The following is an 18785-nucleotide window of genomic DNA, read 5'->3' as shown; positions in this document are numbered from 1 at the left end:
AACTGATAGGTATGCCTGATAAACAGACACCCTGAGGCAATATCTAAGGGATCTATCCTTCATCTTTTTGTGTCTGACCCACCCACACATCATCTTCATAGAGTGAAGTAACCAACCATTTTGTTGGGAAAAGACAAAAAGAAGCAGGAGACATTTGTTTTGATTCTCCACCGTGTGATTAAACACAGTATAGTCCTTTTTTTTGTTTTGCTGCAGGCATCCCCCTAATTTCTGACACTGTTGTCTGCACTGTGACATTCAATGCATGTTTTTTTATGTTCTTTTTCTGTCTTTTGAAAACTTTGTGCAACAGAATAAGCATTGCCAAAATGCCTCAAGATAATACAAATGTTTGTTGTTTTTTTTTTATTCTTGTTTGTAGCTTTTCTACCAACTGATGAAAGGAATATGCCTCTTGTCATCATGCCATGTCATCTGACAGATAAAGATTTGAAGATGCCTTTAATGAAGTACAAACTGGCACGGCATCTGCAGGGTTGCTTAAGGAGAATAAAAAACATCAGTTATCTTAATACTGTGCCTGCTTTATAGCAAAAAGGCTTTCATCATTCAAAACTCCACAGGTTTTTTTTTTGTTGATACTGCACCTCCACACAAATGTTCTACTGAGACTTTTATGATTGAATTTAACAGACCTGCTTATTTTTCAGTATGTCATTTAACATTGTCATTTTCTTTCATTTCAGTGACTCAGCTGCAGCCATGATCCCACCTTGAATTTTAGCTTTTAATTTTAGTTTATTTCATTGTTTATGAATGAATTATGGCGTCAGAATGTTGTTTTTGAATGATCATGATATCGTTACATTTAGTTGAGTTGGAAATCTAGGGATCTTTAATTAGCATCAAAGGTTGAGATTGCTTGTTTGATTTTAACCAGAAATAATTGTATTAGGTTACCAGTAAGTTTACACCCCTGAAAGAGTAAAATCAATTATACAGATTTCCACTGAGCCATATAGTTTAATCCTTGCCCTCAGAAATCTTTCCTGAGATGGCAGTGAAAAGAAGTGAAAGACTTATATAACCTGAGCTGAGTATGTGCTCGCTTAGACTATAAAACCTATTTTTGTCTTTTGTCATTTGTTTTTCAAGCTTTGAACTACGGCACCGTGTTTACAGGATTTATGTTTTTATACTATAGTACTGAAAAGGTCAGCGCAGTGAACGTGTGTGATCATACATGTTACTCCAAGTGTTTGTCATCTTGCTAATGAATTCATTATGTTTGTGCAGATATGAATTATTATAATATTTGAGTTCTCACATGTGTACATATATACCCACATGTAGTCCGAATATTCATAACATTCCCACTTATAGATTCTGTTACCTGGAGCTAAACACATACCGCTGAGGCTCAGTCAGCTGCAAGTTTACCCTCTAAAAACCTGAGAACTGAGAGTGAATCTAGTAGGCACAGTACCTGGTTTAATACTCTGCCCAAAACTCAGTAAAATGTGTGAGGCCAAGTGGGTAGTCAAGAGGCACAGTACATTAGATGTGATGGCTTTTACTAATGTGCATTTAGTATTGACAGTTATTTTGTGCTGTGTATTTTTTCTCATTGTTGTGCAAATTTATACAGTGAAGTATAATTGGATGATCTGCTCTCTCATGGCCCAAAGCGATAATTGACGCACCTCATTTAACGTGCGTCATTTGATGCTTCTATGGCTCACTGCAGGCATCAGATTTGAAATGCCAACAACCACAGATCCAACACAGATTTGTCCTGTTGTTCTTTGTATTTACTGCTACATGATTTGGATTGAATGAATGGAGAAAATGCAGAGGAGAACAACAAAACTAAGAGCGTCTGTTCCCACAGTAAATCATCTGTTGAGTGTTTGATGGTTATTAATTTGTGCTTTAGAACCTAACCACAATGAAACAATCAGAGAATAACGTTTTATTTCTCTCATTCACTCTATCGCCGCTCGCTGGACCACGACCACCCTGTGTCTGTCTCCCTCTCTCACTCACTAATACTCTCAGCTCGCTCTCATTCTCTCTCTTTTCCAGCTGCAGAAAAAACAGCTTTGGTTGCTGGGTCCTCATTTGACGCTCCAAACTCGCAACAAGATCGGAGTAGCGGCGTCGAGGCAGTTTGACGTGCCTCATAATTAGGGGTGTGCCCAAATACAGAGACGTTATTTGGCAAAGCACAAATATTAGGTTTTTACAAACATTTATTTCGTACAAATATTTTTTAAAAATTTTGTTTTTGGGATGAAAAAAGAACCATGTCAAATACCAGCGCGCAGGTTGGTTACATCGCTATCTCAGTCTCTCTCCTCTGCTCCACTGTCACGCCTATCAGCAGGTCTCAACAAGGGGAGTCTCATCCACCTGCCACATGACGCACATTTCCTAATTTAGACATCACTCCCGGAGTTTGGGGGTGTTCCCCAGAGATAACATAAGTGCAGTGCTCCCAAGGGACTCTCTATAACCTGTTGTTCCCCTTCTCCTTTCCACAAAGTTAGGTTGTAAAAAAAAAAAGGCAGTAAATGAAAAGTGCAAAGCAAGAATCGCCTTTGAAGTTCTTTTCTATATGTTACATGCTGTGCTCTCTGTGTTATGGGTGTATAAATAAGTAGAGGTCTGTCTGCACAATGGCAATGCCCTCGGTTTAGCTCAGTAGTCAGTGCAGTTGTCGAAGTCGAGTTTGAGAAGATGGTTTATTCATAAACACACTAATGTCCCAAAATTAAAAGCAAAATAAAAACAAAAAACAGATTTTAATGCCTGTTTCCACTTTTATTTGAATAGGAATACAAATATAAATAATTTTGCTGCCTCAACAAATACAGATACAAATAAAAATACTGGACTCTCTGCACATTCCTACTCATAATGTCTTTGGTGCGAGTTTGGCCATTTAAAACAATAGGGGTACTTCAAAACACGCATGTCAGATGCTTTCAGTGCATTTGGGCCATTACCCCATGTCTAGACAGCAAGTGTTTCAGATGCGTTTTTTTGCACCTCACAAGCAACAAATATACTCTCATTTTAATCTATGCAGCTGTCTGCACCAGCTCCACGCAGGCTCCCGACTTAGCTGTGTCTCATGGGGGTAACCACGACCTTTACGCTTCAAGTCTATTTTCCTCTGTTTTACACGCATCACTACAGTCATGTGTATTGGGCTCTGAACGCTTCCAACATGTGGGTGACCTACGCTCAACACTGCACATTCAGTGTAGACACACAGACAGAGCACTCGCCGCTGCCACCACTCTGCTGACGTGTTGCTCACACCACGCTTGCTGTCTAGACACAGAGTTAGGGGCACCTGTGCTGTAAGAATAGTTTGTGTGGTCACAAAATGTGTCAACACACAGGCAGACAGGTATGAGCTGGATGTGATAAAAGTGTTAATGTTTTGTTGTCAGATTGGCTGCAAGGTGACAGTGCTGCTCTTCATCTATTTTCTGGCCACCAACTATTACTGGATCCTGGTAGAAGGCCTCTACCTCCACAGTCTCATCTTCATGGCCTTCCGATCAGACTCCAAATACCTCTGGGGCTTCACACTCATCGGATGGGGTAAGCAGTCAATATATACACGTCTCATATCACACATATAGACATGGTGCAGTATGACTAAAGAATCCATTCTAAACAATCCTCCATCTACTTTAGAATAAATCTAACTGATGCTGAAAGCTATGTAAGGCACAGCTTGAACTTGTTATACACCCAACATCAGTATGTTAGTTTATGATTAAATATACAGATAATACAATGCATTAGTGTATACAGCACAAAACCTAATCTATCTCTCCGCCAACTCACATTTTAGGGAAAGTGCTTAACACAGCATTGACATAAACAACTACTGCATGTTGCCCTCATATATGATTGTCCTGTGGTCATTAATATTATCTGGTGCACAAGAGAAATTGAAGGTATATAGTGGTCACAAATCTCTACGCTTGCATTTTGCAAAACAAACTACTACTACAAACTAATATAAGACTTCAGCAATCTTGAACAAATCAAGTGTATATCTCTCATAGTAACAGACACAGTATCTGTGAAGATCAGTCATCCAGGTCAGGGTATATCCTGAAGGGCTAAGTCAAGTGCAACTGGACTTGCTTTAGATTCTTAAAGATGCTTGGCCCCTCATCCAAAAGGCTTCTTCAGTTCTTTTGGATGAAAGGTCAAACATCTTACTTAGCCCTTCAGGATTCCCTGGGCGTTGTTTCCTTGCTGACCGTCAGGGGAGGGATAGTAACACAAAGAGAGATTTTCAAAAAAAGACTAACTTTGGAAATGGTTTGACTTAATCAGACTGCTGAAGGTTTGGTAAATTTTAGACTGTGGATTTTGTACCTGATCTCTTTCACTGGAATTGCATCAGGAAGGGATCACTTCACAGGAAGTATGGGCAGGAGGAACAAGTACCGCAACCAAAAAGCCGTTTCATTGTACCCATGGGTATGTGAGTGTTGTTTAAAGATAGACTTGAAATGTGGACCTATCCTTTAACTGCTTTGTTGTGTTTTGGGTGGTTATTGAAAATAGGTAGATTGAAATAGGTGCAGAACAACTTGTTTTGTATCACTGTTTTCTTATTTGCAAAAGACACTCATAAGATGCGATGCATTTCTTGACAGGTCCAAAATAAGTTCTGCCAAATGGTGCATCCACCTCTTAAACTTCTATCTGGAGACCTGAGAACTAAATTATTCTTGCAGCCTGCATGTTGTACTATTTTGGCATGATAGTGTGAATACAGATGGAGGGGAGGCGTTTACTAGTGGATGAAAAAAAAAACCTTGCAGAAAAGCATACTGATAGTATTAATGTAGATATTTTGGTGTAGATGTGTTGAGTGGCTGGTCTGTTTCCAACATAATTGTTTTTCAATGATTCCAACATCTTGCCTTAATTAGCTATTTGTTATTTTGAGTTGGTATGGATAAGAGAGGCCGTGCTATAATCCCCCTGACAAGCTGATAAATTAATGAAAATGTGTTTCCTTCCATCAGTAGGTACCATTAAGTGCTCATAAACCATTAGATATAAACCACCCTAGCTGTTCCAGTGCAGTAACTCAGTGACTACCATAAGATTTTGGTTACATCCCTGCATTTCCTCCATTCACACTCTTATATTGCTCTCTCAGCCTCTTATACTCAGTTTCTCTTTATTTTCTACATTTTTCTGTCTCTTTCTTTTTAGCTACAGATAAGATACAACATTCATTTAAAATGTGTGTCTAGTTAGCTAAATATATACTGAAAGATAGGGGAACACTTATCACAAAATTAAAGTTTCATTAATTAATCAGATTGACTGTAATGACGCTACCATATGTAGATGAGGTGCTTAGAGGGGATGAAGGAGGGAAATTGCATTTTCTATTTCTTCTGAAAGAAGTCGAGCTTTCACAACCACACTTACAGTGTTATGCAATCACTACTGCTTAAGAAACTGTGTATTCAGGAGGCCACATCAATCATTTCAGATACATTATCTATGACAAAATTCAATTTTCATTCCCTGTTAGTTTCTCTGTTAGTTTACCTAAATATTGCAACAGCTACATGACATTTACAATTCAAAAAGAAAATAATGGAAAACCAAACGTGTTTGTATTGTTCATGTTAGAGGGGATGATTGTGGATAAAAAATTAATGTCTGGCTCTCTTAATTTCTGGATTGTAATACATGAAGTCTCTCTCAATAGATGTCATAGTAGATTACACTATCTTCTTGGCTCTCGCAGATACAGCATTTCTTCATGAGGCCTTTTTTTTCCACCCAGAGATGAGAGAGGTTTAATTTTGCTCTGGTACAATTTTATCCATAATACCATTTGGAAGCTTATTTCTAAAATTGCCCAAGGGTACCATATGCTGTGGATTTTAAAAGTGTGTAGTAGATTGTTCCAAGACCTAAATGCAGCCTCAACAATTTCAAAATTGATCCAAAGAACATGCAGTGCAGACTTTGTCTGGTAGCAGGTTTGCTATATGTGCACACTAGTACATAAGGACTAATTAAATCTATGCTGGTGAAAAATTCTTTTATAAATATTAATATTAATGGAATCAAAGAGGAATCAACAGTTGCTCACTAAATTTAAAGAAATTAATGGTGCAGTAGAAAGTTTCTTGAGAAGGTTTTGTTTCTTGACTTCATAATAGCTTTAGAAAGCACAGCAGCTCTTTTGTATGGTTATTCTTTGTGTGGTATGGCAGTAAGTGTGAATGCTTCATAATAGCTTTAGAAAGCATAGCAGCTCTTTTATATGGTTAGTCTTTGTGTGATATGGTAGTAATTGTGAATGCTGGTTTTGTTCATATGCTGGCAGAGCAGGTGTGACAGAAGAAATATACAGTAAAGGTGGAATGTGCTGATCCTGGGGGCAGGTGTGGAGAATTGATGTGTATCAGTGCTAGGGAATAGGACATTGGCGTATCTGGATGCTTGATGCGTTAACCTGTGATGTGGATTAGGGTTAGGGTTAGAGTTAGGATTGGTGTGTGGACTCACAAATAAAACAATGATTTTAGTTGTTCTTACATGTGTCATATGCCATGTCATATGATCAGACATCATGCATCATGAGTGATAAAAATATGCAGAGGATACAATAACAATTGTTTCTCTGTGTCAGGTCTTAATTTTCCTATCACAATCAACTAAAGTTCACTAGTTCAACTAACCAGTAGTATTTATGTTGATTTATGTGTTCTGACCAGTTGTGTTCTCACTTGTTTGAATTTGGTTACACACACCCCAGCAACCCCATGTCTTTTGGTTGTGTGCGATGTTTCACTTTATCCCACTTGATTACAACAGACAGGCATGACATTCTGTTACACTTTTATGCAGATGACACAGATGTGTAAACCAGTGAAGTCTGACAATTCCACTTTTAGAAACGGTTTAGCAGATATAAAAGATTAGATGTCAGCGAACTTTCTTCAATTAAATTCTGATTAAATAGGAATTCTTATCTTTGGCTCTGACCTTCTGCATCCACAAATCCAGTCATCACTTGGTCCACTCTGCAAATATCTTCTTAGACCTCGGTCTGATGTTTGACTCCAGTTTCAACTTTGAAATACATATCAATAAAGTAGTCCAATCTACCATCTCAGGAACATCACAAGAATTAGTTAAATTTTGAGTTTTACAGATACTGAATGCATCATAAATTTCCTCTTGCCTGCTGCAATGGTCTCTTAACTGGTGTAAATCATAAATCAATTCACATACTCCAAATTGTACAAAATGCAGCCACCAGACCAATCAACACAGACCAAGAAAAATCATATTGCTCCCCTTTTAGTATCCTACACTGGCTGGCTGTTGGTTTTCAAATTGATTTTAAGGTCCTTCTCATTACGTTTGTACCACTTCATTGCCTGGCCCCAGATTACATCTCTGAGTTACTTTCCCCCTATTGACCTGTCTGCGGTCCTCAGGCGGGAACTTCTTGGCTGTTCCTAAGGGAAGACTGAAGGCAAGATGTTTTTTGGCTGAATTGTTTTTTAATGCTGTGTGGGAATGTATGTTTAAATACTGTATATATGTGTATTAGTCTTTTTTTTCTTTCATGCTTTCCCTTTTAAGTCACCAATCTTTATCGGTGTTATATAATTAAACTTTATTGTCAATATAAATGCTTGAATTGTGGTATGTCATCAATTATTTACTCTTTACCTCTTTTAGTTATTAATGTTTGATTAATGTTAAATCAATACTGTCATATTATTTTGAGATGTACTGGGAGGGAGGGTGTCGCAGCCTTTTTCTAAGTCAAGGATCCAAAGACTGTTTCATCATTTTAAAAAGTAAAACAAAAGTTTTATCCCCTCTGCCCACTCCAGTAATTCTTGTACAGTCCTTAAGGGAGTTAAATAATGTGTCCAAAGAAAGTCTGGTTCTTTGAAAGATGCTGCCTATGAAAATGGTTCATGTGTCTTTACTTTCTTAATATGATGTGGGAATAGGGGAATGTGAATATGACCTGCTCCATATATCAGGTAAACAACACAAAGAGTGTTACAATATCATCAGGACGGCTAAGCTCATTGTTTGTTTTGTGCACTTTCAGGTGTTCCGGCTCTTTTTGTGGCAGTGTGGGGGATTGTCAGGGCAACGCTAGCAGATGCAAGGTGAGAGTGCAAGTCACAGTATGTTTATTTACTGGTCTTCTTTTATATCAATGAAGTTAAAAGAAACCACGATTCAAAAGGGAACCAATATTTAAAAAGATGTAAATGAGCTTGAAAATAAGCATGAAAAGGGAGACAAAAGAAGAATTTCAAGAAGTTAATCAGTGCTTAATTGCAGTGACATTTCAATCCTTAGTGAAATCCAATTAAATATGCATGCATCTCTTGTGCAAGAAAAATCTGAATAAATGTTTATGTATGTATGTATGTATATATATGTACACACAACCACCATTCTTCTGGGAAGATTTTGTAATCTGGATGCAGAGATTTCCTCCCTTTCAGCCACCACCGATGCTGTGCGATAATATATTTAGTTTAATACAATTCATCCCAAAAGGTGTTGGGCAGGGTTGAGGTCAAGATTCTTAACCACCAAACTCAGAAGAAGAAGAAGACCATTTCTTTATGCTGGCTTTGTTTGAGACCGTTCAAGAAAAATTACAGGATCAGTTGTTTATGCAAGTCCCCCAAAAAAACATATACACTAACTGGCCACTTTATTAGGTACACGTGTTCAAGTACTTGATAACACAAATATCAAATCAGCCAATCATATGGCAGCAACTCAGTGCATTTAGGCATGTAGACATGGTCAAGATGATTTGCTGAGGTTCAAACCAAGCATCAGACTGGGGAAGAAAGGTGATTTAAGTGACTTTGAATGTGGCATGGTTGTTGATGCCAGACAGGCTGATCTGAGTATTTCAGAAACTGCTGATCTACTGGTCTACTGATTCGAGCTGATAGAAAGTCAACAGTAACTCAAATAACCACTTGTTACAACTGAGGTATGTAGAGGAGCATCTCTGAATGCACAATATGTCAAACCTTGAAGCAGATGGGCTACAGCAGCAGAAGACTGCACCGGGTGCCAATCCTATTAGCTAAGAGCAGGAAACTATGGCTACAATTTGCACACCAAAATTGGACAATAGAAGATTGGAAAAATGTTGCCTGGTCTGATGAGTCTCCATTTCTGCTGCAACATTTAGATGGTAGAGTCATCACAGCCTACAGCCTACTAGAGTATTGTTGCTGACCATGTCGATGCCTTTATGACCACAGTGTACCCATCTTCTAATGGCTAATTCCAGCAGGATAACACACCATGTCATAAAGCTCAAATCATCTCAAACTGGTTTCTTGAACATGACAATGAGTTTACTGTACTCAAATGGCCTCCACAGTCACCAGATCTCAATCCAATAGAGCACCTTTGGGATGTGGTAGAACAGGAGATTAGAATCATGGATGTGCAGCCAACAAATCTGCAGCAACTGTGTGATACTATAATGTCAATATGGATCAAAATCTCTGAAGAATGTTTCCAGCACCTTGTTGAATCTATGCCACGAAGAATTAAGGCAGTTCTGAAGGCAAAAGGGTGCCCAAACCAGTGCTACCAAGGTGTACCTAATAAAATGGCCAGCGAGTGTGTTTACCTTCTGGGAGGAGGTTGGGGTGGATGAATGGGTAAACAAATCATCACACTTTAATACAAGAGATTGCTGTGCCATTTCACATTTCCAACCACAAGTCAATTCTGTTTTTTAAAAACCGTGGCCACAATCTTCCCCTAACCTTAACCTTGTGGTTATTATTGTAACCATGTAAACAAGGGTATCCTAACCTTAAGGAAGTAGTCATTTTAACCCAAACCATGATGCAGTATTTTTAAGTACTTATTTGTTGAAAACGTTTGTATTGTGTCGGTCCTAGAGCAAATGGACTAACAACATATTTTGTCATACAATTTGGAGGACTTGTTACATTGTCATGTTGAAACAGAAAATGGCCTTCCCCATACTATTGCTACAAATCTGGAAGCACAGTATTGTCTGAGGTATCATCGTGTGCTGTAGCATTAAGATTTCCCTCAAGTGGAAGTAATGAGCCTTGCCTAAACTATGACAAACAGTCCCAGACCAAAAGTACACATACTTTAGGCTACACTATGTATTTCAGAAACATAAAAGGTAATGTTATAGATGCAGTTCAGGATTTCTACTGGACAATAGCAATTTACTATGTTGTATGTTATACTACTATATTATATTTGTACCATTGAAAAGGTCCGACTCCATTTGCATGAAAATCATCAGAGGTCTTCACCCCTGCGTTGAGTGGTGATTTTCAGATTCAGATATAATGGTATTCCCTGCCACATATGACCTCCCTCTGCCTCTCAGTAACTGTTAATAACATTTATTGTTTGGTTCAAAGACTGAACAAAACCCGCTGTGCTGACTCTCCACAAAGGTCACAATACAAACAACAAAAGAGTTGCAAAATCTGGGGCAGCTGAAGTGATATGCTAAATTATCTTAAGCCTTGAGAACTGTATTTGGGTTGGACTTCTGAACAGATTACTTTGGACTAAATAGCAAAATGTTCATCAAGGGCTGACAAAGACGTACTGCTTCCGCTTCAAAAAGTAGTTGCCTATTTGTTGGGCTTCAAATTTTGGGAGGCCTCATTATGCATCTGCAGAAATGTACTGCAACACACTTGTTAATGCGTAAGACAATGCTCATCTCTGCATTCAATCTCTTACTCTAAAAAGAAAAGTCCCTCCGGAGCCAGAGCCATCAGCAAATGACAACTAAATTCTAAATTATATTTTTCATCTGTGTGAACAGTTGATTGCTTCATTCAATTTCCATTTATGCTAAATCGTTGTGCCCCAGGACTCTGATGTCCACCACAAGCACTGGTGCTCTTGTGGGGAAGAAAAGATCATTTTAAAGAGGTAAAAATATGCCCTCATCCATGGGTGGGGTGTCACATAAAAAGTCCAATTCCAGGCACTCAAGTGGAGGGTTAAAAACGCTGTGTTGAGTTAAATTTATTGGCATTACTATAAAAGTTGTTTCAAACTTAGCTCACAGTGCAAACAGAACATACAGTGCAACTTTCAACACAGCATACACTATCATGTAAACAGACATATTCAAAATAAATACCATAAATAAATGTTGAAAGGACCATAAATGCCACTAAAAACAACATAAAGTGTCAAAGGTTTACCATTCAACAGTCAAATAGTATCAGGGAATGTATTCTAAAAGCCGCTCTGATTTAAAACTAAGTTGTCTACATACCCTCCCGAGAGGCCTTTCCTCAAAAAGCAAAGATATTCTGAGCCTTTTGTAAAGTGTAATTTAATAAATTGAATAAGGAGATAACAGGGGATGGCCAGTAATTTTCAGCAGTATTGAGGCTACCACTAAAAATGAACACACATGTCCATAACTAATGTATAAAACTGAACCATACTGTAGCTTTCCTTAAAACTCCCAAATCCACTGTAAGTCAATGCTGTTGCCTTACAGCAAAAAGTTTTGGGTAGGCGGTGACCCTTTGACCTCTTCAGAGGTGTTTCCCGGCCTCCTGCCTCCTGACTGTCAGCTTAGACCCACCAGCAAACATGACCAGAATACTCAGGTATAGAAATGAGCTTTTCCAATAGTTTTGGAGATAAATTTAATGAATTTGTATCCTGTTAGGTCTTTTGATGTACTTGTGGTGAAAGGAAGTGGTGACATCAGCAATATAATCTAACAGGATTATTTTCTACATCTCTTTTTTATATACAGTACATGTGGTAGTAGTTATACTTTACCCAGCACAGCCTGCGTCAATGACAAGGCATATTATTTATTTGATACTCAGGACCATGCCCTGGTGTACGAAGACCTGTTTGTACACAAAACACACCATCACAGGGCTTAGGTGAATTAAGGTATTTGTTCTGTAAACAACCGTAAAAGCCCTGAATATGGGAAATAGAGTACTGCTGCTATTCTCCTGGCAGTATAGCAGAATTCAATTTACTCAGTGACCTAAAAAATGGAAAATCTGTGTGCAGTGAACAACAAAGGCAGTGCTGTTGACAAAGTATAACAGCGCTGCAATAACAAGTACATTTATAAAACTTGTGTTCAGTTGTATTGTAGTTGCTACCATGAACTCTCTGGTAGTTATTAAGGCTGTGGTTAGAGGTGATACTCTTGACTTTCATGCCACTTCCCCCACATGAACGCATACATAACATGCAAAGTGCACATGTCGCCAGGTTTGAAGTCTGCTCAATTTGTGATACAACTGCATAAGGCTATTCGCATAATTGCTGAAAACCTGAAACAACTGCTCTGTGGAAAGCTATATGTTTGTGTACTGATGTAATGTTTTCTTTGAAGTTTTCTGTGTTTAAAAAATCCTTCATATTTTCAGAGTAACGCAGACAAAATGAACCCATGTATGCTAGTTTCACCTTTATCTACAGGAAGATTAACCATTTTCCACCTGGTTCATTTTTTGAAGGTATGGAGGGCAATTCACGTACAAGAGTAGAAAAAAAAGGAAGTATAAAATAATTGAAAAGTGAAGTAATTTTGCTGTACTACAAGGAAAATGCAAGCCATTAAAAGACTAGGAAATAGAAAAGACAGTTTTTGAGTTGCAGTTATGTCACAAAATAGTAGTTTGGAAAAAGAAAATTAACTGAACACTAAGAAAAATGTTATATTTAGAATATAATTCCATAGGAAATGGATGAAACATCTATAATGAAAAAAACAGAAAATGACCTGAAGAGAAAAAACAACTTCAAAAGACTGAAAATAAGCTGCAAAACATATACTGTATAGATTTTTTTGGCTCTTTTTAGGCTTTTTTTTTTGGTTTTCCTTCTTCCCTTTTGCATTTGCTATGTATCTTTGGGCTTCAGAATGTAAATGAGGAGGAATGGCCTGAGGAGTGGAGCAGAGAAGGGACGTGCACAGACATTTAGAGGGGCAGTGGCTCGATATTTTGCACAAAAAAAAGGGCACTCCCACACTGTATTGCCCCTATGCCTCATGCCCCATGCCAGAGATATGGAGACATACCATCTTCGGTGGATGTTAGATACTTCAGTAATGATTCATCTGTTGTCTGGCTGCTGCTTTGAAACCAGGTTTTCAAAGAGCTACTTCCCTTTGCTGTCTCCCTCAGCTCTTTCTCATTTCTCGTCTGTCACCCCTTTTGTCACTGTAAAAAATACAACCCTGCTTGCAAGTAAATGTCAAATAACATAGCAAGCATACATTAGAAAGATCATAAAACTCCACATTAGAAGGTAAACAACTAAGCAAAAGGATGCTATTTTCATGTAATTTATTGCCATGGTTTTCTTCATTACTAATATTACATCATGATTTCCACTGATGCCATAAGACCACAAATCAGACCGCAAAAGAGTAAAGAAACTTCCCAGCTGGTTAACAAATTCACTGATACACTTACACACTCTCTGTAGTGTGACAAGCGCACACCCAACGAGGCTGTTGAACTCTTTATGAATCAGTTACTTTGGCCTGTCTGTCAAACACACAAGGAGACAGACGGCTCCTTTAATGTCAAATGTTTACCAGCAGAAACACGAATCAGCACAACATCACACAGATATGAACTAGAAGTAGAAATCCAGCAATCACTCAAAAGTGGGCATATGCGATCCCAACGTTTTAGCAACTACATGTCAGACAAATATTCTTCGTCTCTCTCACACACAGCAGAGCATATTCACCAGCAGTGTGTGACATAAGTGTTTACTTGTCCTCTGGCTTTAATTTCTCTTTATCTCTGTCTCTCTTTGTCTGTTTTCCAATTAAGATTCTGTCTCTGTTGCTTGTGGTATCCTCTCTGAGATCATTACTTTAATTTGTATCACAAATCTTACATTAATTAATCATTTCTAACAAATTTAAACAATTTCTTTTTCACACTGAACTTAATCATTTATTTGGTGTCTACTCAGTCTGTCTGTGCCCTTCCAGTTAATATCACCCAGCTACTTTTTCCTTCTGTCTTCCATTATATCTTGCTTTCTTAACATCATCTTTTTGTCTCCTCTGCTTTAAATTCTTGTCTCAACTGCAGGTGTTGGGAGTTAAGTGCTGGTAACATTAAGTGGATCTATCAGGTTCCCATCCTGACAGCCATTGGGGTAAGAGTGTGAGACTGTGAGTGAGTTTGATATTAACTATCGATTAGTGTTGATGTAGCTTGAGGAGCTGCTAAGAGCAGGGACAGACATCCCAATTTGGGGGCCTTTTGTGTGTGTGTGTGTGTGTGTGTCTGTCTGTGCATGTGAGTTATGGTATAAAACCTTTTTTTAAAAAGTCCTCCACCAGGTAAAAATGTGATTTGCTATATTATTACTTCACTTGGATGTTTGAGCTTCACTGTGCAGAATGATGTATGTGGAAAGTTTCTCTTTGCTCACCTTGTATCTGAGTTTAAGGTGTGCACCTGTGAACATGTTTTGTGACAATTGTGGTCTGTATGCAACTTACACAAGAGTGATGTGGAAACTTGAACTTTACAGTGAAGTAGGAGACATCTTGTGTCCAGCAGTTGAATCTTTGAAGTAGAAAATATTTCATAGATTCTGGATTTTTCAATGAGCGAGAAGGATTTGATGTAATTTAAAGGATTTTAACAAGGTAATAATATATTTTTTGTGGAAAAATTAGATATAAATTATTATTGAAGCAGAATATTTTTATCTATCATAAAACATGTCTGGAGGGGATCTTTAACCTTGTGAAAAAATCAATACATGTACCTTGCATATCCTTATATGCTTCTAAGAGGTAATATTTTTAAAAAAAGAGCCTAAATCAGTCTTGCCCTCCATGATTTATGTTTGCTGACAAGTTATTTGTCAGCAAACATAAGTTATTCTTTCTCATTATTTGTCATTTAATTTTTTATTAAATTTCTTTTCAGTCAGTCATTCTACATGCAGTACATATGACTCATATGACTCAAAAATCTTATGTTATCAGTATTATATAAGTCAACTTTTGCAAACATACACGAGAGAGGGAAAACAAAACCGAGCAATATAAAAAGAAAAGAAAACACACACATACACACACAAAACCAAAACAAAACAGAAGGACAGTCAATTACAGCACCTAAAACATTTTACATTTTACACATTGATTTTCTCACATCCTAGCTATTGTGTATTCAAAGGAAGCAGTTTCAGTCATAAATTTAACCCATTCAATGAGCTCTGGTGTTCCGCAAAACAAGTCTTGCTGCAATAATGAAACCTGTCAGTATTAATCCAAACTATACTTTGGTGACACCCTGTGGTAAAAGTGTTTTATCACCAAGAACATAAACAGTAACTGAGGACAGTCTGATAAGGGCTGTTCTATCCATACTTTAAGTTTCGCCAGCACTTCCTTCCAAAAGGGAAGAACAACAGAGCATTCCCATATAACACATAACAATGTGCCAATTGTCTCTTTACACTTACAACACTTTCTATCTTGTATGAGGCTCATCCTAAATAACTTCAGAGGAGTTTAATAGTATCTATGTATAACTTTGTAATGAGTAAATTTGCTTCTAATATCTCTAGTGGCCAAACTCCCCAAGTCCCTTTGCCAAATTCACCTTAGATTCTTACACTTCTCACTATGCGTATTTATTTATTTTTTTTTTTTGAAGAACACTGAGGTACCGTGCATTATGTTTGGTAAATCAAAGAGCTTCTGTATCATATTAGATTCCTCTAAACTCCTGTAAAGTTTGAACACAGTCCCTATACTGCTCCTTAATTAGAGGCATTTCCAGAATTCTCCCTTCCCATTCAAGTTAAACTGGTCAAGTAGCTCCTGGTATGTTTTAAATGTTGCATCTCTATATAAATCATTAATCACGCATATACCACTCCCCTGCCAACTATCTCAATTAAATGAACGTTTCCCCATCCAGATTTGAGAGTTATTACATATGGAAGATAAACTTGTCTGTATTGACATTTCCACATCATTTATGCACCTCCACACCACACCCGCTGGGAATGCCTTAATATGGGGTTTCTTTCTCCATCTATATGTCTTATCCGTGAAAGGGCCTGTCTAGGTTTGAAAGGAGCCGTCATAGACTTCTCTATTTTTATCCAATCCAAGTGGGAATCCAATCCTGCCCGCTGCATAGCTAACTTCAAAAGTCAGAGTATATATTTTCACATTTGGGATTGCCCCTTTCCCTAAAAGTACATGGCTTCATAAAGCTGATCCTCTGCCTTTTCCCATTCCATATGTAATCTTTCAACCTTATAAAGTTAACCATAACCTGGTATCTTGTATACTCTACTCTACTAGAATGTGAGAAAATTAGCCCAGACAACCCATTTATTAGTAAGCTTCTTAGGGTGGTATCCGACTGCCAAACCAAACAAAAATATTATGGATGGAACATTCTGCACAAACCTTAACAGTAATTCCAAACAAACAAACAAACAAACAATAAATCCTACTCACTCCTAGAAGCAGAACGGGAAAACAGAGGCTTGTCTGCCAGAGTCCCTGTCTGTCAATTTCAGTACAAATGAGAGATGTGGTCCATGTCAATTTTCTTTCTAAATGAATTATTATAAAGCAAATCAGTTCTCTCAACAAAAATAATAGTGCAGCTCCTCTGTGTCTTTTTGCGGATCAATTTCTCACAAATAAAAGAAAAACAGAAAGAAAAACTAAATCCAGTTGATGGTTAATCTCTACCAGCAGTTCAGTATTTCAAATGTCCATATTTACTGAGCATGTTTTCCATACTAGTTCAGTTTATTCGCTGGGGATTCAGTGGTCTCTTTGTTCAGAAACCACTTTACATTGGCCATTATGTGAAGTGAAGCACAGTTCTTTTGGGTATGCCATGGTGAAGCATATATTCAGGTCATGCAACTTCTTCCTCACCTCCGTAAACTTCTTCCTCTTCTCTGCCAATTATCTCGTCTTATCTGGGAAGAAAGACAGTATGCAACGTCCCCATGCGACATCCTGTCCACTTCTATATTTTCTCCTCGTGGCTGGCAGCACTCTTTTCCCGCTCCAAGTTGCTCAAGAAGCTGATGAAGATAGGCCTGGGAGGGCGGCTTTCATCAGGCATTGGTTCGGGGCTCTGGTGCACTCGTTGTAGCTGCTTGGTCTTTCTCAATACTCAATGCCTCCGCAATAATTTTTTTCATGCATTCCGCCGGTTTCCCACCCTCAAGCTTCTCTTTTAGTTGAAAAAACCTCACATTCTGACATTTTCATCTCCTAGCTGTGAGATCCGCCTTTCAGCTTCCTCTAGCCTTTGTAGGATGCCGTCTACATCTGTTCGGAGCCCTGCATTAACGTCCTTGATTTGTTAGATATTGGCCTGCAGAACTGTTAGTAGTTTGCTAACCTGGCCAATTTCTTTTCCAAAAGAAGCTTGCATGGCAGACATAACTTTTGTCTCGCTTTTCTCATTCTCCATCAACGGGGTGACTGTGGGATCTATTTGTTTGGCATGCTGTATTTCACTTGCCATGCTAGTGTAGCTCAGCGCTTACTTGACAGCTCTAGTCTTGGAGTTACTCGCTGTTGACATTGAATATCATTGGTGTTTAATTAAGATTAAGTTAAACTAAAACAGAAACCCCACAAGTAATTTTGACCATATAAAAAGTATTCTATCAATCGAATTTTGAGGTAAACTGGTTATCCCTTTAGGAGCTTCGGTTTAGTTTGCCATGTTCTTCAGTGGTCCCAAGTGAGGGAAAAGGAGCTGAGGGTGCCTGCTGCGATAATAAAGTTCAGAATTTGTAGAACTGTACTCAAGCATGTATAATGAAGGGAATTGAGACATGTTATTCTCTTTCCCATCATTGAGCAGTCAGCTTTTCATGTCTTGAAGTGATTTATACTGGTGCCAAACAGTTTTTACAGAATGGCTGTATGGTTACAAACTACTTCCTGCCTGTTGACCTCACTGTTTGCACTTGACCTACTATAGAGCAACAACCTTTTTTTTTTTGCTCCTTTCATTGTAGACAGGAGATTTTATGTCTGCTCTGACTCCGACTCCAACTATTAAAGCCACTTGGGGGAGTGGTAAAACGTTCTCAAAACTAAAAGATCAAATAGTGTATCTTTGACTCAGTGATTCTTGATATCCTACGACCTGGATGACTGAAGATCTGCATGTCGTGCTTCCTTCTTCCTGTACTGGCACAGTACGAATACATTGTGCCAGCGCTATGGGCCAAACCTCAGGTCATTGTCCTCAAGTGTCTGCCTTTTATATGCATCCTTTGGTTATGGTCACCGTATTACTGGTATTACTGGTGGAATAAGAGATTTTCAACTAGCAGGGGGGTTTAACTCAGGCCTGGTGGGCCACCAGGCTTGCAATGCACTGGCAAAAAACCCTGTATTATACACATATAGGGAGGGAAGTTCCAGCATTCTTAACTATTATCTTAGACAAAACTATTACATGCTCAAAGTCAGTTTATTACTTGGCAACTTAATTTATCAGTCAGTGAAAAACCTATACTACTTGTGTGTACAACAGCGGTTAAAATAATGATTGTCTGCAGATGGAAACCCCCTCGTTCCATTTCTAAACAGAATTGGGTTGAAGCGTTTAGAATTAGCAGCGGCAAGCACACATGTCGCTGTCATATCCAATATCAAAGTAATACACCAGATAAATCAGAAAATACAAACTCTATTGTGAAAG

At 38.2% G+C, this 18785-nt stretch overlaps 1 protein-coding gene across 1 annotated transcript in view; it reads left to right on the top strand.

Moving 5' to 3' along the window:
- pth2ra (parathyroid hormone 2 receptor a) overlaps positions 1 to 18785 on the top strand; it is a 65553-nt gene that overhangs the window by 19591 nt on the left and 27177 nt on the right. Inside the window, exons 6-8 of the mRNA XM_042426718.1 lie at positions 3423 to 3576; positions 8108 to 8168; positions 14154 to 14220. Of these exons, the coding sequence (XP_042282652.1) occupies positions 3423 to 3576; positions 8108 to 8168; positions 14154 to 14220 (282 nt within the window). The remainder of the gene's footprint in view (positions 1 to 3422; positions 3577 to 8107; positions 8169 to 14153; positions 14221 to 18785) is intronic.

Source organism: Thunnus maccoyii, chromosome 11 (assembly GCF_910596095.1).
Source record: "Thunnus maccoyii chromosome 11, fThuMac1.1, whole genome shotgun sequence".
Classification (NCBI taxonomy): Eukaryota; Metazoa; Chordata; class Actinopteri; order Scombriformes; family Scombridae; genus Thunnus; species Thunnus maccoyii.
Note: the sequence above shows the minus strand (reverse complement) of the source record. Positions and strands in the feature narration are given on the sequence as shown.